Consider the following 25,334-nt stretch of genomic DNA (forward strand, 5'->3'; position numbering starts at 1 on the left):
GGACATGATCCGTACACGTCGGACCAATAAAAGTTGATCGACCCCTAGTCGTACTTTTTAATGTAAATATGAATGGAAAAAATTGATCATGAGGCCTGATTCGAACCAACACGACTTTCCTATTTCTATATTTGGAAAATAATTATTATCTTAACAGACTATTCTCGTTTATTATTTTATTATCTTCCCCGTTCCATTGATGATCTTGATGCCGCGGCCGCCTGCCGCATTGATATAAAGTTTATATCACTATTTTTTACCCTTACTATGCGACATCGAAAATTAATTAAAACGTGGAAGAATGTGGAAAATATTACTATAAATAAAAGAACACGCACAATATAATTTTTATTTAACGAATAATGACTCGGTTTAAATTGAAATGATTCAAAACGAATAAAAAATGCGTTTAAAAAATGAGTATATTTTTACACATATATTATGCAGAGTTCATGACTGATTTACTTGTTGAATTATAATTGAGGAAAAGCACTTCCTATATAGTTCTTGCTGCGATATCTAAATTTGTACGTAACAAAGATTATTTCGGTGTTTGCGAGCTTTAATTTACAATCATCATCCACCCGTGCAACAAAACAAAGAGTGTATAGCGCCATTTCTAATTCTGGGGAAGTTCCAATGACCAATGATCCTACTGGTTTTATGATCCCTTGTTGATCGTAGTGTATTTTCATGATAGTGCCTTTCTGCGGATTAAAAATTTATTTTAATAAATAAAAACAAGACTGTAGTTAGGTATGTAGAGCTTCATTATTTTATTTATGTACTTACGTCACCAAGACTAATATATTTCAGATATCCCAAATAATTAGCTCTATTTGCTGCTTCTTCTTTAGAGAAGTATATCCAATTGTGTAAACCTGAAAAAAAGTTTATTCATTTCAATCCCATCTATTAGATGTAACGAACATAACTTATGTGAGTTTATAAAGAATTGAGTCGGTCGGTTGGTCGATGAGGTTTATAATACATCGCTAAATAAATTACCTAATATTTGATCATTTTTCAATTCTGATACAAATACGTGTTCAAATCCGGAACTACTGATCTTTCCCATTCCTCTCGAATATAATCCAAACCACATTTGCTTTAGAAAATCTCTTTGTTGGCGAGGATCTTGGCTTACGTAGCCTATAATAAATACATCAACACATTAGAAGTATTCAAACGTATTTTTCATTTTTCATACAACTCATATATAACTAATATGTTACCTTTTTCCTTTAAAAAGTTCATTAAGTAACGAATAACCGAAGTAGACATAATAGCGTCCATAAATGCATTTTCTTCATTTCTTTCCTGGGAACAAAAACTTATTACTTGTAATATGTATTTACTATGACTGAAATATGTATACGTATAAACTCAAAAGCAAATAATAGTTTCTCGACCGTATATTATACCTATTCTCTTTATCTGATAGGGGGAAGGCTTTACAGTGTTCATTGAGCTTATTACCTATTACTACAGTGTTACTTTTCATCAATGACAATAGTAGGTAAATACCTAGTTTATTTTCATTTTTAACCTTCAGTTGTTAAAATAATTTACGATATTTCGTAAATTATTCGAATTTCGAAATCGAAATTTCGATTATAATAGAAAACATTTATTTGATCAGATTGACCACGTACATTTTGAACTATTGATTTATAAGAACAAGTAATGTGTAAGTAGGTAGTAATAAAATATCAGCGAAATCATTGAGAAATACTAACCTGAGCCGTAACATATTCATTTACTAAAGTATTCCTCTCGTAGTTATCTAAAAGCGGTACGAGTTTCTCTATTGTTGGTATATTCCATGCTTCAGGTGATATAGTGAGTAATCTGCAAACATCATCAATAAAGTTCAACATTATAAATAGGTATGTTAATACAAAACACGCAGAAGCTAGAGTTGATAGAACTTTTACTGGATTACTATAGCCTATAGCATAGAAAAGGTATCCCAAAGTACGAGCGCTCCTTATATTATGCATAGAGAATTATACAGTATGTGCGTACAATGCCTAAGACCGATAACGAACGAGAAGTATTTTTATTTTTTAACGTTTGGGAATTAATGAAAATAGAAACAAGATATTTTTATTCTATTGCATTTAAGTAGGTATGTCAAATTATTTTAGTGTAAACAGGCGTAGAGCATTCTTTCGTTGTTCAAAATGCGTTCGAAAAGATTCTATGCAGCAATGTTCTTACTGAAACATACGAATAACAAACGAGTTTTTGTTTACACTAAAATTTTGCTGCAAGTGGCCTATAAGGATTGAAAAATCGGCCAAAGATCACAAAATAATGCTCTTGCTCTAGCTCTAGCTCTACGGTGGTTCGGTCCAATTGCACCGTTATATTATTTACATATTGGTCATTGGTATTCACCTGGTTATTAAATATAAATTCTAAGTAGAACTACAGAAAAACCGTTTACAAAAACAATGATAAACTTGATTTTGAATAACTTAGAAAGTACCTAGTAATAAAGGGAAATAAAATAAGATTTTTTCCGTGAGAGATAATGCATGTAGCAAGTAATTTTTAGCTGTAAGACGAACACGATATAAAAAGTATTGTATTAAAATGTATATTGTCCGGTTGCACATCCTGTCCTCTACCCACTAAAGCTTTGATGAGGTCATCTATAGGAAACTTTCGTTCGAACTAAGTTTAGATTTGATTTTTATCTATTTGAAATATCGTTGATTTTTTAATGATCTAAGCAGCATAATAGATATATCGGATACCTATATCTAATTAAATTTGAAATATTTAGAAGGAATTAGGTACTCCAGGAAACTTATGAAATTAAAAAAGTCTAAGTGAGGTTAATACCATAATTATACTTACGGTAATGACGCCTTATCTTGCTTTTCCTGGGACGTTGTCTTTTCTTGATAATTTATGGTTACATATTTGGCTGCATTGTTTACATCTTTTTTAAGCAGCTCTTCACTTACTACTTGCAGTTCAGCGTCACTTATAGTTGTTGATCCCTGCTTATTGTTGTTGTTTAAAATAGCACTAGGTAATAAACCTGGTTTATTTGCGAGACTAGTTGGAGCTGTCGGTTTTAGTTTGTTGTTGGTAGTCGCCGGTTGTGACATTGTATTTTTGGAACCAGATACTATTGAACTCCAGGATCCGGGTTTTGTGGGAGTATTCGTGTGAGAGCCTTGAGTTGGTTTTGCCGTGGGAGCTTGAGTGGCAGATGGGTTCTTTAAAATTGAGCTGTAGTTTGGCATTTTGGGTAAAGTAGTACCATCTTGCTTACCATGACCGTCATAGAAATTAATCAAATCTTTTACTTTCCCAGGTTGCTCATTTTTGTTCTGCATAGGTTTTGGTGTTGTAAAACTTGGCGCCACATAGTCTCTTTTTGGAGGTGTTGAAATCTTTTGGGTTGTACCAATTGTCGTTTGTTTCGTTGATGGCGAGGACGTGGGTTTCAGTGTCGGATATTGGGGAGCAACGTAATCTCTTTTTGATGAAGGCTGTGGAGTTTGATTGGCTGTTTGGGGCTTATTATATCCCATCGATGTACTTGTAATCGGTTTTAAAGTTGGAAATTGCGAAGCTACATAGTCCCTTTTGTTATTTGATGGTGATGTTCTTTGTGTTGGCCTTGTAGAGCTGTGTGTAGACTGAGTAGGAGCTGGTGAAGGGGGTCTCAATGTTGGAAACTGGGCATTACTGTCCTTATTAAAAGGCGTTACAGGGCCACCTGCTTCATGTAATAGGAAGTCATTGATCGGATTGTATCTTTCTTTGTTCCAACCTGGGAAAAGATTTTTTTCGAAATGGTTTAAACAAAAAAAATAATATATACTCTCAAAATCAAAGCGGTCGATTTAAATGCCTTAGAGGTACGCGGCCACCCTCTAAGAAGTCCTCTGACTTCTTAAAGGGTGGCCGCTGGAATCATTTCTTGTAAAGTAAAAGACAGACTAAGTATTTAGTTGAAAATAAAAAAATAGTAATGCATAATATAAACAAATGAATAAATTATTATTTAGAACATTGGATGATGTATATAAACTATTATTGGCCAGATTGTGCTTTGCCCTTGACTTATTAACATCTTTAATCGCACGCATACCCAACAGTTTATAAGTAACATACTAGGTAGGTACCTAATTAATAACATCATTATTCTCACTTTAATAGCATCGAAATAACTAAATTAATTAATTATACGGAATTCCTACATACGATTTTTTATTACCTATCTTCGAAGTGCAATATTAATGATTTTAAAAATTACCGCGTCTAAAACTATGTAAACTGTGGTATTTAAACATGACCTTCCTTGTACGAATTTTGTTAGGATAATATTAAATTTCACATAGTTTTTAATATGGGTGTGATGATATTATTAAATTTTAATAGCTAAATATTTTACAGGTACTTACATAAACTTAATTGCAATATAAAACACACACTAAATGTAATGAGTTTCATTATATTATTTATGTACTTATTTCCCTATTATTTATATATATAAGGAATTCAATAAGTTTATATTATGTTAACTAAATTATATCACAACTTTTCACCGAGTGAGAAAGTTTGGCTTGAACTAAAAACACAACTTCAATGATTACTCTCACTTCGTAAACTGGTCTTTAGAGTCGAAAATCGACGAGATACAAATTTAACAATGAACGAGACAAGCGCATGAACACGTCTTCATGAGTCTTGGCTGGTCTTGGCCATATAATAATGTAGGTACTCTGTGGTCTTGGCCTTAAGATTAAGAAAAAAAATCTATAATGTTTACCTCATAAGTCATGAATGAGTAACATTATAAATAACAGCATAATAACACAATAAAATATTGAATAATATACTGAAGGGTCATGAAGAAAAGAGTTTTGAACATTATTTTGAATATATTTTTTTAAGATAAATAACTAAAATATAAATGTAAAAATTAAATTAAATAATATTTTAACAAGGAAATAACTACTTATGTCATACGTAAGTAAATTAAATACCTATTGTTTATCTGGATATAATAAGTATATTATTATTCCATTTCATTTCAGTTTGGTCTATAGCATAAATTCAATAATAATTCCATTCAATTTATTTGTGTAGGTATTGCTAATTCAACTCAAGGTCTACTTTATGGATAATGTAGGTATATTAAGGTCTATTAGGCGTCTACCTTAGGGTCACCATCATTATAGTTGTGCAAGAAGAAACATAAATTCATAAACTTTGTGACTGAATAATAAACACGTACTGAAAAGCAAACTTTAGGTACTTTTAAATGTAAATTGTAAAATCAGTTAATAAATAAATAACTTTTGAAAATACGAAAAAGGCGGCAGGTAAGGTGGTATTTATGAACCAGAATTCATATTTTAAACAGTTATGTGCCGTAATAATATTCCATGGGAAACCTACAATCTAAGAAGTTCTTAAATTTAAAGTAGGAACCTATACGTTGAATACGCTTGAAACTGGCACTATGAAAGTTAGGTATTGCCTGAAGCGTCTAGGCGAGCCGCTTATATTTTATATGTATTTTATATAGATGCTACTGATACCTATTAATTATATTGATATGTATCAAGACATCAGAACACTTACACCCATTATCCGTATAATATATTTGTTTACTCTTTGATTTACATGCGCTGTTTTTCAAGCGATTTGTCCCTTATTTTTTTCCGTGGTCACCTCATTAGAAAGAGACTATTTCCTAGCGCGAACCCTCTCACTCGGGCACTTATTTTGTTTCATAGCTTTATAGACAGACTGTAGATAAGAATCTGAAACTATAATGGGTCCTCTTCACAATGATAATCGTTGGTCTTACTAAAATGCTCGTCGATGTTTGCCGCCAATACTGCGATTTTAAATAAACATCTACAATAACTGGCTGATCACGGACATACAGGTAAATTAGCTTGGAGAAATTTTTGCATATGTAGTGGTGTGTATATTACTCAGATCTTAGAGCGCGTTTCCACTATAGGTATCGTTCTGGCCTATACAAAAATGTTTTGATATCCTAACATTACTATTTAATTTTATACTTATTCCTAGCAACACTTTTGTTTTCAATAAAAACAACTTTTAATTTGAAAGAAAATGGTTTTGACTTTATAAAAAAAAAATATCATTCAATTTCACGTCCTTGAGCAAACGACAAGGCGACTACCGTGAAACAATAAAATATCGTGTCCATTATAATTTGTTTCATAATTAATATTTGACCATAATAATTACGAAACAAAACAAATAAATAAATCGTCACTTGATAGTGGAAAGTGGAAACACGCACAAAACCAGAATAAACCAGTTTACGCTGTCCGCGGGTGCCAAATGCAGTTGTTTGGTACCGTTAGAACATAAAGCACACATTTCATTCAAAAATTATAATTATTATGTACGTAGTTTAATTGATAAATGTATTTGTTGATTGTTGTTATTATTTGTTATTATTGTTATAATATTTGTTGAAGTGTTTAATTTGTGTGTAAGTGTTGTAACTTTATATTGTTAATTCAAAATGGCTCCAGTGTTAAAACATGGTCGAGGCAAGCCTTTGACTTCTCAAACTAAAGAATTAAACTTTAAATGTCGTTTCTTTTTAAGGTTAGTAAATTTTTCATTTTAGTAACATTGTCATTTTGTAAAAGTTATACGTATGTTAAATGTGCAAATATTAAATTAAAGTCTCATCTTTTTCAGAGGAGAAACACATATAGTTTAATTTAGTTTAATTTAAAATCCCATATATATATAATATATGTACATATATAAAATAAAAACTAAAAATAAAATGTTGTTTTATTTTATTTGCTGACCATACACTACTACAAACGCAAAAATTTCTCCAAGCTAATTTACCTGTAGTTCCTCTGCTCTATCGTGAATAGCTTATTTTAAGAGAAATATATAATTATTATTATTCTCATCATCATAAAGTTATGTTTGAAATAAGCACTGAGCAATTTAGAGGTTGATTTTATTGCTGCCTCGGTTAATTTTATGGTAGGTAATTGTAATATAAGTAATCACGAATTCGTCGTTAATTGATTTTACAGTTTATGTTTCTACGAGAAGCCTTTAAAGTAGAATTTATTTCAATAAGAAGTTTATCTTTTTCTTTATAACTACATTAATAATTTATATTTTCGATATATTCTGTTAATAGTTTTGTGTTCAATATTTTATTTTTTACTTTAGTTGGTTTAATGTTTTTGGCAGTCTGATTTCTTGACAAATTAATAATTTAATGTTAATTTAACCTAACGAATTAATTAGAGAAAATAATAATTGTTATCATTGATTGTAAATATTTAACTAAATACTTTTTTGTAATTTCTTAATGTAGGCTATCGATATATTATATTACTCTATGTAGGTTATACTCTGTGCTAAAGGAGCTGTGATCATGTTACCTACCTATATTTTGTGATTGATTTATTTTGACATTGACTTTAAGAAAGTTCATGCCGGTAAAATTGAAAATGTAAGAACTGTAACAAATTTATTTTCGAATCAAAATGAAAAACAAAATTAATTCAACAGAACTTTTCTTGTGTTTTTCTATTTGGATTTCTGCTAATATATTTTCATTGTACATGTTAGTTAAGTCGCAAACAGGTAAGTAGGTAATTAATTTATTGCAGTCAAAAGAACTTAGTTTTTAGTTTTTAACAAAATATTAAAGTAAACATTTATATTTTTCAGAAATTTTAGAGTTGGACAGTAATTTAATTTACTCATTGAATGATTTACAACCAGGTTGGAACATTTTAGCGCGATTTAAAGATGTTTCTGATGTAGAATGGAGTAGTTGGAAATACTTTTTGCAAACGTCCTGGTATTACCTTATTATAACTTTTTTTGTTTCGGAATTGGTTCGACAATATTGTCCACATTTACTCAAATCTTGGTATATACTATCCAGTATTCTATTTGTTAGTACATATTTGGGATTCAAGCACATGATTATCATTATAATCCAACCAATAGTATATGCTACAGTTATCCTTCTTGGAGGAAAAAAAGCTAGCATTTGGGTGATCAGTCTAATTTTACTGCTAAGTTATAATTCACTGAAGTACAAATTTTTCTTTTGGAGATTCTTAGACCATAGAGATTTGCAAGATGAAGAAGTGTACTTAATATTGTTTTGTATGGCATGGATTGAGTTGCGGTGTATTAGTTATTCAATTGACTTTATGGACAATAAAGAGAAGACATCTATGACCACTAAAGATTTTATTGACATGTTATGTTATGTCCTGTACTTGCCATTGCTGTATACAGGCCCAATTGTGATATATGAAGAATTTAATAAAAGCTTTCATGGACAAAATAAGAGGCTGCATACAAAGTTATCAAGATTTTTGCCAGATGCTGTAATATTTCTACTTTATACAGTATTTTTAGACTTTTCATTTCATTATGTTTACTTTTATGCTATGCAGGCTGATATGGAGGTATGAATAACACCATTTTTTTAATTGTGTTAAAATAAAATTGTTTTCTTCTAATATATATATCTTCTTTGCAGTTAATTAGAAAATTACCTACAATTGCCTTATGTGGGGGAGGTTTATGGATGGGTTTGGAGTTCCACATGAAGTATGTTATTTCATATGGGACTGCAGCATCATTTGCTAGACTGGACAATATAGAACCTCCCCCTACACCTAGATGCATAGCGCGGATTCATGTGTACTCTCAAATGTGGAGACATTTTGATGTAGGCCTTTACAGATTTCTAGTCAAGTATGTATTTTTTCTATGTTTCTTATAATATTGTCTATAGAATTGTTAAAATAACTAAGAATTATCTCTTTGCAGGTATATTTATAGACCAAGCTTTGATATTTTGAAGAAATATCTTAATTTGCCAAATATAATCTGCAAGTTGCTGGCATCACTTGAGACTTTTATATTTATTTTTATGTGGCATGGTATAGTTTGGCACATTTTCATGTGGACCATACTAAACTATACTGGTATCACATTGGAACATTTTGGTAAACTAATCTCAAAACATGAAAGATACATTTGGTTTAAGAGAGTGATATTGAGAACAGAGGCTATGGAGGCGAGGTTTATTGCCATTTTATGTACACCGTTACTAGCATTGTCGGCTATATCAAACTTTTATTTATTTGCTGGTAATGATGTGGGTAGTTTGTTTTTTGAGTGCTTTTCTCAGCCGTCCACTTTAAATAGTATAATATTGTGTGTGTCATTATATAGTTGTTGCCATGTCTCTATGGCTTTAGAAGATGTTCCATCTAGGACTTTTTTGGAGAAAGCAGTGGAAAATGATGACAAAAAACAATGACTATATTCATAAGTAAATTTTTGAATCTCGTTATACTGGTCAGCGTTGAATTGTGGCCTAGTTATTAAAGTATGGGTGTTTTGGTTTAAGAATAAAATTAATTTTGTAATTTTATTGTAACTATACTCTCAAATTTTAGGTATGAAACAATGGTTATGACATTTTAAATATAGGCTTATGAAAAATTACTGTTGTATTAATTACTATTTTATTTTGTTTGTTTTATTTTTACAAAAAAATCACAATTTTGTAATTTCAAACATATAATTTTATCTAGAGATTCTTTAAAATAAAACATTAGTGTATATTATTTTATGCTTTAGTTTATTATAAAATCGTGTCATCACATTTTTATGAGTATTTGCAATATAAATAAAATAGCTAATTACATATTATGTTTTCGAGTTTAATTATACTAACAACACTTTATGAAATTTACCATACATCATTCTTTTATCAAAAATACAATTTTCCATAAGTAATCACATCAAAGTGAGTCGAAATTAGATCAAATTTAAATTAAAATAATAATCAATTATATTGCAACTAATTGGTACGTATTAGACCCCTTGAGTAATAAATATGAATGAATATGCATAGCTTCTATAAGATCATTTGGATCTCCAGCAACACCCGCTGCTTTATGAATCTGAATTAACTCTTGTCTTGTGAACACATCTTTATTCATTTGATGAGCTCTTCTTGATATCGCGTCTAAGAATTTTTTGACCTGAAAAATAGTACCTAAATTAGAACTATTAGAGCAAGATTGAGCATATAGAAAAATAAAATAAGATTTTTTTTTATGTAGTAGATAGTTTTTAAAGGATGAAATCTGTACTAATATTATAAAGCTAAAGTTAGTTTGGTTGGTTGATCACAGGAACTATGGGACCGACTGATTTGAAAAACTGTTATAGACTAGGTATATTATAATAATATAATCATGCTAAGAACAATAATGCGACTTAAACCGCGGGCACAGCTAGTAATAATTAAGCCAACTAGCTTAATAAGAGGTTCTCTATATTGAATAACGCCATTCATCTATCATGCTAAATGATTTACAATGACAATTATTTGGGATTTACTAATTTTTAACGGCTACCTTATTCCTAGAGCTGACTCCGGACCCATTGATTGATCGTGATAGCTCAATATTCCCAAATTCATCGCTGAATGTATCAACTAAGCTATGTTTAAGTAAGCTTATAACATCATTTGCATCTTCATCTGTGGCTTCTTCTCTTAAATCAACTCTCGCCCGCGCCTGAATAATAAATTACAGAAATAAAATGTAGTTTAATATTGTATATGAAGTGTTTGAAGAACGATTTATTTATAATTTTTACATCAATGGGTTCATAGATAGGGAGGCGAAGAGGGGAATTTTCTGCAATACTCGAGCGTGGCAGTTTAAGATATGAGAGATACCTTAGACCTAATAGAACAACCTTGTTAACTATTTAGCTCTTTAAGTAGTGACGCGCGCCCAGGATAGACGATCAGATTAGTAAATTAAAAATTCGATAGTCTGAAATACTCGAGCGCGTCAGATTAAGATATTGGGGGTTGATTTTAGTGTTTTAAGACTAAATTTAACTAATCTGACGATAAGTCCTTGACGCCGCCAAGTTATAGGGTCGCGAACTTGTAAAAAAAAAACGTTAATCCGGCATTCTCGAGCGCGATTGTTTTTATTTTTATTTTGAAGAATATAATCTAAAACTTACTAAAAATACAAAATCTGCCGGTTTCCGCGTGACCGGAAGTCTGGAGAAGCCATTTCGTCTTCCGAAAAACGCGTTGCAGTATATAAGTCGCGAACGATACATTTTACAAAAAAAAAGTTTGAATAAACAAAAAAGGTAATTTTATTTTACACAAAAAAGGTCTCTTTACATTTTTGTCCAAAGTTAAAACTTTTTGACTTGAAGCATCATAAAAACTCAAACTCCCGGTTTTTTGAATATATCTCGAAAACTGAGGGTGTTAAGAAAAATTGATATGAAATAACGATGATTAAAAAAAAGAAACTCTCAAACCTTTTTCGGTCAGATTAAGAGAACCCACCAACATTTTTGTCAGATTAAGAAAATATGCTTTCAGGAGACCGAGATAAACCTCCCCTATGAAAATCTGACGCGCTCGAGTATTTCAAAAGGACTTTTTTTTCTGCATTTTCAAAAATTCATCGTAACTTATCGTCATGCCGAAATCGTCAGTTTTTTTAAGGGGAGCTTCCTTGGGGCCTACTTAACACCCCTTCCGAAAATCTGACGCGCTCGAGTAAATTTTTTTTTGTGCATTTTTGACGAATTAATATGCCTAGCCCCACCACGCAAACCGGCAGATTAGTATACCGTTGTTATCAGAGGCACTTGGGGCATACGTAGTATGAATATCTGACGCGCTCGAGAATGCCCAAGTAACTGTTTTTTTTTACATTTTTGAAAATCCGTACACGCCAAACCCACCGCTAAAATGGTTTTTACCATAGAAGCTTTTCTTTTCGAAATTATTTTCTCTTTCGATTTTGATAAGTCTCGACGACGCCGTTGAATTACGCCATTTAGCTACCTCGCCTCCCTATCTATCAGTGATCACAAATTAGTTCTTTTAACAGGATGTAACTCAATATTTAAAAAAAGAGCGTGTGTGTCGTGCACACGTGTCAGAATTCTTTAGCAAGATTCAAGCATACCAAAATCGTCACCTTACTCCATGACGTGACGGCAATGCCATGATGCGACCTTGAAATTTTACTCTCAACAAAGTTTCACTTCAATACTTATATACTTTATACTTAGGATTATGATAAACGTCGATCTCATTTTTCTTGAATTCCATTATGATGAATAAAAATTATTGTTAAGTACCTACCTACATAAAGTTAAAAAAAAATAGATGTTAGAATACCTGAGTGAGCCGAATGCAAGCTTCCAATTGCCTCGTTGTGATTGGTGTTCCATCGCTCACTGTACTCTGATGATTATGACGTAGTTCCAAGTAAAAGTTCTGTAAAGCGTTCGCCGCTGCAGTACTAAGTTTTGGGTGTACGTATCTCCTTGCGTATGCAATGTACTTGCGAAGTAGTACCATTGGTAGTGTGTCGATTACCTCGCCTGGTTTTAGACGAAGCCTTTGACTGTAAAAATATTGTAAGAGATATATTTTGTTATGAGTATGGTTGCTAGAAAAATATGGTTTCATTAAGTATTTAAGTATCTAAAATGCATTTTATTACGTAATTTTAGTTTTAGAGAAATTTATAATTATTACCATAATAGGTTGATTATTTCTTATTTTTAATATGCAACATACCTCAGAGACATATTATTGCTATTGTTTTGAGTAGAACTTGTGTTGAAAGCATCAAAATTTGTAGTTGCTTTCTTCTTTCCTTTTGGTCCCGAATGTAGTGCTAAAACATGCTCTGACAACATGGCATCTGTTTTCTAAAAAAATATAAATAATAATTAAAAGTGACACCAAAACTTAATAATTAATATTAAAAATACTTATAAATTAGTAAAACCATGGACCCAATAAATATTTAGATTATATTCGTCCATGGTAAAACTCAAAAGGCTTACCTCATCAGGTTGATCCAGAAGTATAAACACCAAATCAAATCTGGATAGTAACGCAGAATTTAATTTTAAATTTTCTGATACTGTTTTAGCTCTGAAAAATAAATTTATTATAACATAGACAGTTTTCAGATATAAATTGAATGATTTAATTTTGTTGTCGATATTTCAACAAATAATAAAAAAATCGAGTATGGGCAAAATCATAAATTAGATGGCTGACAATTTTTTATGGACGTGTCGCGAATCCGACTCACACTTGACCGATATTTTAAAACGAGAAGTTTTTTAATTTATATAGGCATGTAGAAAGTTAATAATTCGTATCATAATTCTACATACAGTAGCCAGTGCCTTGGTATCTAAAAATTAATAAATACAGAGATGTTTTTATTATCAATATTTTTATTCATTTTATGAAAATAACTAGCTTTCCGCCCGCGGTTTCGCCCGCGTTTTCAAAGAAAAACCCGCATAGTTCCCGTTCCCGTGGGATTTGCGGGATGAAACCTATCCTATCTGTTAATCCAAGTTACCCTCTATATGTGTGCAAAATTTCATTCAAATCCATTCAGTAGTTTTTACGTGAAAGAGTAACAAACATCCATACATCCACACAAACTTTCGCATTTATAATATTATATAGTAGGATACAATTCGTACCTATTATAGCTCCCCGCAGCGGGGTTAGCAGCGGCTAGTACGGTAGCCCGTGCGGGCAGACTACAAACCACGCCCCCTTTAGCGACGGACACCCGACGTTGTTCCATCGCTTCTAGTAGACTGCTGTGGTGGCACGACATCTATGTCCATTCAAATACATTTATTTACTCAAATGCTTGGCCTTTGAGTAAAATCAAAGTAGATAACGATGTATTTTGTAAGTTAAGAGCAATTTATTGTTCAGGACTGGTATTGTTGCTAAAGTAACAGTATGTATCGTATGACAGTATATCAAAAGTAAAGTTTTTGCTAGAATTGTAAGCCGTGCGGCGTGTGCGTGGTTTCTGTCTGTCTCTCTCTAACTTAACACTTCGTTCCATCCGGATGTCCCTTGACATCGTTCAAGTTTTTGAAGTGAAACTTCTTTATCGGGGTCGGAAAAAAATTTAGTGTAACATTTTTGCGTTACGCGTGACATTTTTCCGTTACGTGCCATCTTTTTCTTATCCCTACCACGCGTGATTCGACGTATTTCTGTAAAGTTGCATATAGTAATGTTTTTTTGAAAAATAAGGTCATAAAGAAGTTTTACTTCTTACGTGTGTACACGCACACATTATTTTATTTTATACCTATATGTTGCTCAATAAATTCTTCATCATCCAATGAAGGCAATAGGAAAGACAAATGATTATTAATTCAATACTGTGATGCAGAGGCGGCTCGCCCTAAGGAGCGCTGGTGCAGTGAACTCCCATAAATAATTATAATAAAATCATACTCCTTAATTTCATTATTAATATTAATTATTACTATTTAAAATCAATCGTAATCGTAAAAAACTACTGGCAATACCAATGAATATATCCATCATTCCATCATTCCATACACCTGTAGGTATAATACTGTATTATAAAACGCGCGTAGCGGAGCGCTCACGATTGCGCTCCATTGAAAAAATATTTAGTACATTTTCTAATACGAAATCCAATAGGAGTGAAAGAGATAGTTTTGTCAGAGTCCTGCGCGTGAAACAGAAGATTTTCTATGAAAATATAGCAAAATTCGGAGCGCCGCTCCCGCAAACGTTGCCGGTTCGTTTTTACCGCGTGCCCGGGCGCCCGTAAACAAGACAGCGATTGCGGCTTGCGCGCGACGTTGCCACCCATACATAAACAAACACTCTAGTCAACTTGCACGCGCGCGAATGTATATTCGGGAATTTTCTAATTAAAAGCATAAGATACGTGTTGACTGTTGAAATAGCCTGTAGTTATCAGTATTACTTGTGAGTGTTAAAATGGACAATTATAATGTGGCGTTCATTAAAAAGTGAAAGCTAAGGGACCGCCACGGCCTGAACTTGATTTACGCATAAATGTAAGTACGACAGAAACGAAAACATATACGCGTGTTATAGCGCCAAGCAATGTGGCAACCCCGCGCGCCTCAAGGATTCGAAAACCGCCCGTTAGATATCGGGATGTGTCGTAGAGGTATTTAAAAGAGAAAGTTAGTCCGTTACAATCTCGCCAGCGTCCAGCCATGTCTCTGCGCTTTTAAAATTATTCATTGTAACGGTTTTGATCTGATCCTTGTAGTATTTTGTGTTTTTTTTAATATTAATAAATGTTCTTTTATCAGTAATAGTGTATAATTCCAATAAACCCATTAACTAACGAACCCAAACTATATGTGGCGTCCCAACGTTAGGCTGTGCAGTATTTAAGTTTAAAAGACAGTTAGCAAGTATTAAAAACTTTTGTATATAACATTATGAATATTATCGTGTGTTTTGAACATAAGTGAATAGTGAACGTCGTATTAAACTTATAGTGATCGTTTTAATTGTAAGTTTAAAGGATATTTGAAAGACTTGTGAATATTAAATGTTAGTTAATAATATTTGCTATAGTTTGGTTATTTTAAATACGTTTGACTTTTATAATTTTACATAGTAAGTGTTAATTACAATAGATACTACATATGAATGACTATTGTTATAGATTGGGTTTTTATATACGTTAGACTTTTTATAATTTACACTTTACTTAGAACATTTGTGTTTGCATAACTTTTATTATTAACCATGGTGCTTACTCGGTCACGTGCGAATAGTATCGGACACAGTGAACAGCGACCTAACACACACCCTGTTGTTGCGGAGCAGTATGACGGTTCGTTACCGTCTACTTCACATGGCAGCGCCGTACCTGTCGATGTTCGTACATCAACACCGCCGCTGGCTGGACCTATGTCCGCCGGCGTCTCGGCCCCATCACCTCCGCCGCTATACGGGCGTGAGTCGCCCGACTACTTACCGCGATCGCAGCACGGGCGTGCTCCGCCTGTCGCCTCACCTCAGCCGCCGGCTTCAGCACCTGTGCTTTTATCAGATCAGCAGTTTGTATACTTACTTCAAGCATTACGGCAGCCGCCTTACCAGGCCGCGCCGCCGCCGTCATCAACTGTATCTTTCAAATTGCTCATCAAGATTTAACGGCGAAGGAGACATAATGGCATTCATAGACGCTGTTCAAATATACAAGGACTGCTTAGGAGTCAACAATGACATGGCGTTGAGAGGATTACCGATGCTACTACAAGGTTTTGCTGCCACATGGTGGCAAGGCGTGAAGCACTCCATTTCTAGTCGGGATGAGGCTTTACATCTATTGCGTCAGACATTTGGACCGCGCTTGCCACCACATAAAGTATATAGAGAAGTGTTCAGCCGCGAACAAACAGATGAAAAAACAGATGTATTTCTGTGTCGAATACGATCGTTGTTTGCACAACTCCCACCAAATACACTGCCAGAAAATCCAGTGCAGCTTGACATGGTTTACGGCCTGCTTCATAGAAGGATTCGTGAAAGAGTACCGAGAACTATATTTGCGTCGTTCTCCGAGTTGTTACAACACGCCCGAGTGGTGGAAGATATTTTTGATGAAGTGCGCGCTACCGCGCCCGTCAAGGAAAATACTTATATACCCGTTACACCGGCACTTGTTGTACAATCTCCGTTAATACAAACACCTTCTACCTCTACATCGATACCTTCGTCTAGCAATACACCACCTAACAATAGACAAAGATTGAGGTGCTCATATTGCAAAACTTATGGACATAATATAGGCGACTGTAGGAAGTTATCGCAAAGGAGACTCGCTTCAGAACCTGTAAAAAAGGAAACCGCACTTTCACCAGAGTTATTGGAACCGCGCCCGGCAATCACTTGTTTTGGATGTGGTGCACCGGGGGTGGTTCGATCAAATTGTGAAGTGTGTAAAGAAAGACGAAGCGCACCTATGCCTTCCACATCTTCATTTCAATCAATAGTAGCTGACATTTCAGTATTTAAACCGTGTGTGCGACCAATTTTCAGTGTGGAAGTGTACAATACCATCGGTACCGCTTTATTGGATACCGGTGCTAAACAATCCGTTGCTAGTGTCAGTTTAACGAGATGTTTGCGTGCCAATGGGCAAGTGTTCAAATCCATAGAAACCGAATTGAAATTTGCCGATGGTACTAGGCGCGTAGAAATAGTAGAAACCGCTTTAGTCAATGTAAAGGTTCACGGAGTTGCCATACGCTTTTTATAGTTTTACCAGGCGCCACCGATTCATTATTGGGGATGAATTTTATCCGGGACGCTGGCATGGTACTAGATTTTTTTAACAACAAATATTCAATGCGCTCCACCACTTTTTTTGAACTCAAATACGAACGAGACGACCACGTTGTGGCTCGTTCTGCTATGGTTCTCCGCGAGTGCGAGACAACTCTCTTAACAGATGTTGATAAGAATAAATTAACAACTATACTAGAAGATAATAGTGGTATCTTCAGTTCAGGGGGAGGACCTACTTCCATCGCTGTGAATAAGATTGAACCTAATCAAGGAACGGGTCGTTCGGGGGCAATAATCTCTGATACAAATTATTTGCCCAATAAAACGCCCTACCTTCAAGTAAAAGGGCGAATTGATCATCCACAGGATTTTAGAGAGCGTGCTGCTGATAAAGACCGTCGTCTAAGTCCTACCTATAAGGAGGGTGCTCTCGTACTCGTGGAGACCCATCGCCCAAATAAAGCTTTTAGGGGATTCACCAGTAAATTTGCTCCCAAACGCGAAGGTCCATACAAAATTTCCAAATGCGTATCTTCCACGACCTATGAAGTCGTGGACAATAACAATACCTTCCGAGGCAAGTACCATGTCAGTCTTCTGACCCCTTATACCGGTGTTTCCACCCCAATTGTTCATGGTCGTAAAAGAGGTAGACCAAAGAAGAAACAAGGTCCCAAGCCAGCACCAGATATTGCTACTGACTTGGAGGGGGAGGATATAGCGCCAAGCAATGTGGCAACCCCGCGCGCCTAAAGGACTCGTCGACCGCCCGTTCGGTTTCGGGATACGACGTAGGTATTTAAAAGAGAAAGTTAGTCAGTTACAATCTCGCCAGCGTCCAGCCATGTCTCTGCGCTTTTAAAATTATTCATTGTAACGGTTTTGATCTGATCCTTGTAGTATTTTGTGTTTTTTTAATATTATAATAAATGTTCTTTTATCAGTAATAGTGTATAATTCCAATAAACCCATTAACTAACGAACCCAAACTATAGTGTGTTTAAATCCGAACAATATGTGAAAACACCGTGGTTGTGTGATTGTGATGAACATGAAAGCAACAAAATATTTTGTTTTCCGTGTCTTTTATTTGAAGCGGGCGAGCCGGCTTAGCTCATCTTTCAATCAAGATGAAAAACCATTCACAATCTCGGTAGGTACCATTTGTTGAATGAACTGCAATTGGCGTCTATCGAACGACAAGACATTCGTAAAGCATTAAGATTCCGCGTACCGAAAGTCAATACGCGAGTTCAATGACCGTGTCGATGAAAACAGACATATTTTACGAAGGTTAATAGATTTTCCTTTATAAGTAATTTTTTAATTAAATTGTACTGCTTTACACCATGTAGGTATTTTCAGTGTTTTATTTCAAGTGAACACCCATAAAATTTTGTCACGAGCCGCCTCTGCTGTGATGTAAATTTTATTTAAACATAACAAAATCTATATACCTTATCCAATTCATCAATACAGCACACGCCCTTATCAGCGAGGACCAAAGCACCTGCCTCGAGGGCGAAGTCCCCACCGGCTTCTCGGCCGAGCGCTACGGTTAGACCACCGCCTGATGCTGACGCTCCACAAACATACACACCTGCAAATACAACTTATAGTAAATTAGCTATTCGCTTCGCTTCATTCAGGTTTAATTCGGGCAAAGTAGCCTTTTCATTTCGGCATACTGCATACAGTTAAAGTAGTACAAATGTCATGGACAGATTTTATATTTTTATAGAACCTAATTAAATATACTTGGTATAAACAGGTTGTCATTAAATACAATGGAAACTTTATATACCAAGAGCAAGGTGAAGTCAATGATAAAATAATATTTACCATAAAAAAGTAGAATATTAGTGTAGCCGTAAAGATGTCATAAAATTAATAACAACGACTTTATTACCACATATATTTTTAAACATTATTTACTGACATTCAACAAAAACATACCTTGAAATACCATCACTACATAGTATAAAACAAAGTCGTTTTCTGTCTATGTGTCGGTATACTTAGATCTTTAAAACAACGCAACATCTTTTGATTCGGTTTTCTAAATAAAGTGATTTTCGAGGAATATTTCATTAGGTTTTAAACAAAGCGGGCGAAGCCGCGGCAGGAAGGCTAGTTTAATATAATATTTTATATTACCTCTAGGAGCTGCATGTGCGGCAGCTTGTAACAACTGAGACTTTCCCAATCCAGGATCTCCAACAACCAAAACATGAGGATTGCTTCTCGAGCCATTATCATTTTCAGTACCACCAAATAAGCCCAGAATCAGACCAGCTTTGACGGGTTCATGCCCGAATATAGTTGGACATAGAGAATGTACTAGAAGCCTGAATACATCTTCTGATGCATGGATTTCCTGAAAAATTCGTAAAATTATGCGATTCAATTAAATAAGACATTTTAAAAGAATAAAATAAAATAAAATCTAAAGTATAGGTGGGGCGTTGTCCCGGTTTTCCAAAAAGTCGTGGGTTCGAATCCCATTTATGCCTCGAATTTTTCTATTCTTTAAAATTTCTCATATTTTAACTATAAAGCATTTGAATGCCATAAAACTAAAAAAAAAATCAATTATAGAATTTAATTACAGATACTGTATGTGAACGAAAATACAATTTTTATAAGAGTAAAGTACCTGTATTGCATAATAATCCTTTAGAGTGAAAGTGAGCGTTGGATTGCTCAAATTCCGTTGGCTGTGAATAGAAACAGCTTCTACATAGAGTTGTAACAATCTTGCAGCTCTTTTGCCGTCTTCTCCACCTTTGCTTTCACCACGCACCTACTGACAATATAATATCTACAATATATACTAATAATATTGAAATATATATTTAAATTTCATTTATAAATAATTTGCGCTAGAATAAAAATGAACCAGTAATTTATACGATTTGAAAATTACGTTGTTACAAAAATTAAACTTGCAAATTAAAAATGCTTTTTTATTGGGTTTACAAAATAAATTTCCAACTGCATCAAATGATGATTACACTTTTCTTTACCTGTACTACGCCTGTAACAGAAAGGACATCTCCCGGGCAGGCTGTACCAACCAGATCGCCTTGAAGGTCTATTTCAACACTCCTCGGAATTGTACCTGATAAACTCTAGAAGGAAAAAAAAAAAAAACAATAAATTTATTTAATTAAGGACTGATTTTTAAATCCTTGGTTAAAACTTATTCATCGAATAACGTATTAAACTACCATTTCAAAAATGTTTTGTAATTGTCCGTATTTGACAGTTTACAGGTGACATTTTAATATGTTCGTGTAATACTTTATTCGATGAATAAGTTTTAACCAAGGATTGAAAAATCAGCCCTTAAAATCAGTATAATTTTACTGTCTTGTATTAATATAATATATGTTTGACTGTTCCCACATATTGCAATGATAATTTTTGTCGTATATTATTGATTTCTTTAATGTATACATTTCAACAAGTCACATGCATTGGAGCAGTTAACAGTTTTTAAAAATGAACATAGATCTTAAAATACAAAAAGAGATTCAAATATATTTATATAAACAAAACATTATAAGTAATACCTGTGACTGTATTTCTTGTATCTTAGCAACTTGCCAATCAGTTGTATTTGTAAATGGTGATGACTGCAGAGGTTCAAACTTGTGACCACTTTTGCAATTGTGGCAAAAATTTGGTACTGAGAATTATAAGAATAAACAATTAATAACTCCTTTAATAAGAAAGTAAAAAGGTAAGTTTGGAAATATGAAAGTACCCATTACCCATACATTTTTGTAATATTTGAATATGAACAGAACAAACTAGCTTATTGAAGGCTGTAATTAAAAAATATCACCAGACTCTCTCGATATCATCAAGGCAATCTAAGCAAAGGACATCAAAATTGACCAAGGCTTTTACTTAGACGTGTAAACATACAAACATATTAATTTACATTGTAAGCACATTCATATCATACTTGCACCATGACTTTAAAAATATAATTTTTCATCACATAACAAAAATGCTTCAATCTGGCATTCAGTCATGTCATGTATAAGAAAAACTAAACAAAAAAACATAATAAAATTTCAGTTATTACCTGTAAACACACCCTGGGGCTGCATTACAGCTTGTACACTATGACAGCTACTACATTCAAAAGCCATAGATGAGCAAATCAGTCCAACACTACCCACCCTTATCACAGTTCCTTTTATTGTAACGAGTTTCCCTGGAATATAGAAATTAATTAACCAATAAAAATAAATGCATGCGTGTTATACATACATTTACATCAAACAAGCGATTGCTCATTCTAATGCCACTATGTCGACTTCTTTTATTGTAAACAGGCGTAGAACATTCTTTCGTTGTTCTTTGTGTGTTTAAAGATTCTATGCAATGTTCTAATACTGAACAACACTGAACATGAGTTTACGTTTACACTAAAAGATCAGGAAATAATGCCTCTCTCTAGCTCTATGTCCGTTTGATGTAAATGTACTGTTAAAAAAGAGATTAAATATTGTTAAACTCACCAAAATAGTTGACCTTTAAATTACTTATAGGTATTACTGGTTGGTGATTAAAAACTCTAACTTTAATGCTGGATTCACATTTAAGGCTCTGTAATAATAATAATATTCACATTATTTAACTAGAAAGATAGAATTGCAGTTCAAGAGGGCATTGGAATTATTTATTAAATATAATAAACAAACCTCATGTAAACAAAACTCTAACAAGCGTAATGTCATTTCCGGCTTTTCAAACAAATCTGTTTGAAATGAAGACCAATGGTTGTTAAAGTCTTCATCGTTTGTTAAACTCTGAATATCTAAAGGAACACTTCTGGTTTGATCAATTTTTTCCAAATCAAATATTGTTCTGTTTTTATTTATAAAGGTTTTAAAGCATTGTATACGAGGTAAAACTTCTGTACTCGGCTGTTCTGTAAATAAAATATTGTTACTGTTTCTGTTAAAGTGATAAAAATAATAAAGTTAGCATCGATATGAAAAGTTTTTACAGACCTTCTGTAGGGAAGTACAATTTCCATACATTTGTTCCTGAATTTATAGGCACTACAATAGGTAACCGGTTTGCTGGAGCTCTAACGGAACTAGATGTATTAGATATAGGAATGGAAGATGTAGAATTATTAACACTGCCGGTGTCTGCGGAGTTTCGTGTATTATTCCTGTTTCGATTCCAATTATTTTTGTATCGCCCTCGCCAATTTCGCCTCATTTTTATAAAATTTCTGTCATGAAAATTTGAAAAATTTTATAGTAAATAAATGTTGTTTGAAGTTTTTGCCCTTATATTACTTTACTCTTTGTGCGAAACTCTATTCAATCAGTTTTCTTTTTCCCGCACAAAATTGCAGCATTTTCTAATAATTTCTGTTGTATATCTGTCATCTGTCATGATGACGGCTGTAGTAAAAAATCGCCATATTTAAAATATAAGTATAGAAAATCGGCTGAATCTTACGATTAATTTAGATTAATTAATTAATTATATATTATTTAGCTTATTAAAAAAGCGAAAAAAGCTATATTAAATAAAATGAATGACTTTTAAATTAATTTTTTTTCAGTAGATTAATGAACTTGATCGGACGTTATGAAGCGATAGAGAGTTGTTTAGAAATTTTATTTTTTTATAATTTAATTATTTCGATCGAATTCATATTAATAAGTACAATAGTGTACAATCCCAGGTACAATAATTTATGATACTTTAAAATATTATTACAATAGACTTTCCGATTTTATTATCTAATAAAAAGTTACAATTTTGGAACGTAATTTAAAATTTAAAAATGGAATGTTTGTTTGGATTTTTGACGCGGATTTGTTTATTGCTTTCATAAACTGTTTGTTGTCAGACGTAGGAGGTGTATTATTTTTAGTTTAAAATATTGTCAGAAATACAAATAGTTATTTTAGTTATTACCTACCTTATAGATTTATGTAGCATAAACCATGTCAGAAGAAGCTGGTGGGGCTCCACCGGAGGCACCTGCAGAAAATGCTGAAAACGCCGAAGCTGGTGAAGCAGCAGCTGTTGAAGGAGATACAGCAGACGTTGAGCATACTGCAGTGAAAATCGACGAAATCGCTAGAAGAATTTCAAGGAAGCAATCAATCTATCAAACTGCTCAGGAAGAGGCAGACGAGATACTTGATGTTGATAGAACAGCTTTGGAAGCAATCCTTGATGTCAGTGCACGTTTAAAAGACATTCAGAAGAAGAGCAAGATTTCTATGAGTACTTTGGCACTGGCCCATGAGTCCTACAAAGACAAACAAGTAAATAAAATACCTAAATGATATAAGTTCGTTTTATTTATAGTCTATTAAATTTGTGTTATTTTTAGGCTAAAGCCAAAGAAGCTCGCAATAATAGAGTTGGTGGATTGAAGACACAACATAGATTTTTATTGGAAAATGCTGCGTCTATTTTAAATAAATCTATTGAATACGTATTGGTAAAACATTTTATATATTCTATCTTGTCCAAATTATAAACATAGAAATTAATTTCATATTTTTTCAAAAAAACCTGCTATAAAATGCCTGCGATAAAAACGATACATCATAATATCTTACGCAAAATCCGCCTAGCGGGTGCAGGCACACCGCAGCTTTTGTATCGAGTGCAGATGATTATATTATATTTATCAGCGGACTTGTTAGATAATTCATGTTCCTCCATGAAAAGCCTGTAGGTATATATGATTTTTCCAATCAAACCACACCCAAATCGATTTAGCAGGTTTTGCGGGAGTTTGACCATTGATTTAAATCTAAAGGTACTTACTGATAAAGTAAATAGTAATATGAACAGTTTATATGTTTATTTGAATGCACTTGTCTCGGAAACTACTAGACCGATTAAAAAAGTATACCTAACAGTTAATTACTATTTTAAAAACATGCTAAGAACATTTTGAATAAAAACTACTAGTTACTACTAAAAACTAAATCCTCTTTTCTTTATCCATTTGGGTAATACCGCAGTATTACAATAATAATATTGTAATAGTGTGGTAATACGATATTACGTTGCCACATACCCACAAATCCGTTATGGGTGGCTATTTATACATAATTTGGCGTAGTAATTTAGGCCCTGCAAAGAATCACAGAATGTAGAAAACCTCTAAATATCCTGCCTACAAAGAAGAAAACCTCAAATCCAAATAAATAAATGTAATGTATTGAATTATTTATTAAAGGAAGGAGTATACGATGCGGATATTCACATCGATCTTTTGGATAGTGCAGTAGCTGAGGGCGGCAGAAACTGTATAGTTCTTTGCGATGCTTGGTTGCCGCCATTGAAAATGGGTAGAGAATGATTATAATCCCATTTATATCTTCTTTATCCCTTGGACTTTTTTTTAACAAATTTTGTTTTTGTTAGAATCTGGCCGTTTTATACCAAATCAAAAAGGTAGAATGGAGAGGACTTACATATCGGATGCGGGTACTATAGGGACTGAAGGCATGTGCGTTGGCATGTATCGAATAAAAAATAAATCTATTGATACTAAAAATGTAGCTGAGGTACGCATGCAATTTCATTTGTTTGTTAAGGTTCAAAAATGAAATTTTATTTATTAAATTTGCTACAAGTAATTGTATAACTTTTAAAACGATGAAAACGCGCGCAAAGGCAAGTATTTCTATAGCATTTGTGTTATTCTGGCACTTATGCTACATCAATGCCAAGTATCATCAAAATCCGTTCAGTGGTTTTACAAACTTTCATGTGATTTATAATATTATTATGAAATTAAAAAATATTCCATATTATTTGCAGGATTATTACTTAGTCTTCTTTGACATGAACCAAGAAAGTGAGAATGTGGTATCGGGAATATATAGAACGATAAAACGAGTTTATATACCAGCTCTAAATGTTTGTAAGGCGTGGGGAGATCTAAACCCGCCAAATCCTAGAAGTTCAGATATAATAAAGACATACATTTCGAAGATAATGCTTTTTAGTGATTATCTTGAAAGTAAGATGTTGTCTTTTTATGTATTGTATGATATTATTATCTTGTGGTCCGTCACATCTCATA

The 25,334-nt window shown here is 33.3% G+C and overlaps 4 protein-coding genes across 4 annotated transcripts in view; 2 read left to right on the forward strand and 2 right to left on the reverse strand.

Moving 5' to 3' along the window:
* Positions 1-335: 335 nt before the first annotated feature.
* On the reverse strand, positions 336-4,705 carry LOC123696022 (uridylate-specific endoribonuclease D-like). The gene is made up of 7 exons (XM_045642013.1): positions 4,431-4,705; positions 2,869-3,796; positions 1,740-1,851; positions 1,236-1,320; positions 1,009-1,152; positions 793-881; positions 336-707 (listed from the first exon to the last, which is right to left on the reverse strand). The coding sequence occupies exons 1-7, from the start codon at positions 4,477-4,479 to the stop codon at positions 474-476; spliced, it is 1,641 nt and encodes a 546-aa protein (XP_045497969.1). The 5' UTR covers positions 4,480-4,705; the 3' UTR covers positions 336-473.
* A 2,626-nt stretch (positions 4,706-7,331) lies between these two features.
* LOC123696032 (protein-cysteine N-palmitoyltransferase Rasp) lies at positions 7,332-9,447 on the forward strand. Its single transcript, XM_045642025.1, has 4 exons — positions 7,332-7,641; positions 7,729-8,483; positions 8,558-8,775; positions 8,851-9,447. The coding sequence occupies exons 1-4, from the start codon at positions 7,542-7,544 to the stop codon at positions 9,344-9,346; spliced, it is 1,569 nt and encodes a 522-aa protein (XP_045497981.1). The 5' UTR covers positions 7,332-7,541; the 3' UTR covers positions 9,347-9,447.
* Positions 9,448-9,649: 202 nt separating this feature from the next.
* Positions 9,650-22,530, reverse strand: LOC123696017 (DNA helicase MCM8-like). Its single transcript, XM_045642000.1, has 15 exons — positions 22,270-22,530; positions 21,958-22,187; positions 21,775-21,862; positions 21,336-21,467; positions 20,815-20,930; positions 20,266-20,370; positions 19,896-20,042; positions 19,397-19,616; positions 18,697-18,839; positions 13,603-13,742; positions 12,943-13,033; positions 12,671-12,804; positions 12,266-12,494; positions 10,455-10,616; positions 9,650-10,076 (listed from the first exon to the last, which is right to left on the reverse strand). The coding sequence occupies exons 1-15, from the start codon at positions 22,484-22,486 to the stop codon at positions 9,882-9,884; spliced, it is 2,349 nt and encodes a 782-aa protein (XP_045497956.1). The 5' UTR covers positions 22,487-22,530; the 3' UTR covers positions 9,650-9,881.
* A 602-nt stretch (positions 22,531-23,132) lies between these two features.
* The window catches only part of LOC123695986 (dynein axonemal heavy chain 8), a 42,079-nt gene continuing 39,877 nt past the window's right edge, over positions 23,133-25,334 (forward strand). Inside the window, exons 1-5 of the mRNA XM_045641956.1 lie at positions 23,133-23,553; positions 23,622-23,732; positions 24,483-24,594; positions 24,671-24,813; positions 25,070-25,271. Coding sequence (XP_045497912.1) covers positions 23,227-23,553; positions 23,622-23,732; positions 24,483-24,594; positions 24,671-24,813; positions 25,070-25,271 — 895 coding nt within the window. The 5' untranslated portion in view covers positions 23,133-23,226. The remainder of the gene's footprint in view (positions 23,554-23,621; positions 23,733-24,482; positions 24,595-24,670; positions 24,814-25,069; positions 25,272-25,334) is intronic.

The sequence above is a fragment of the Colias croceus genome, chromosome 1 (genome assembly GCF_905220415.1).
Source record: "Colias croceus chromosome 1, ilColCroc2.1".
NCBI lineage: Eukaryota > Metazoa > Arthropoda > Insecta > Lepidoptera > Pieridae > Colias > Colias croceus.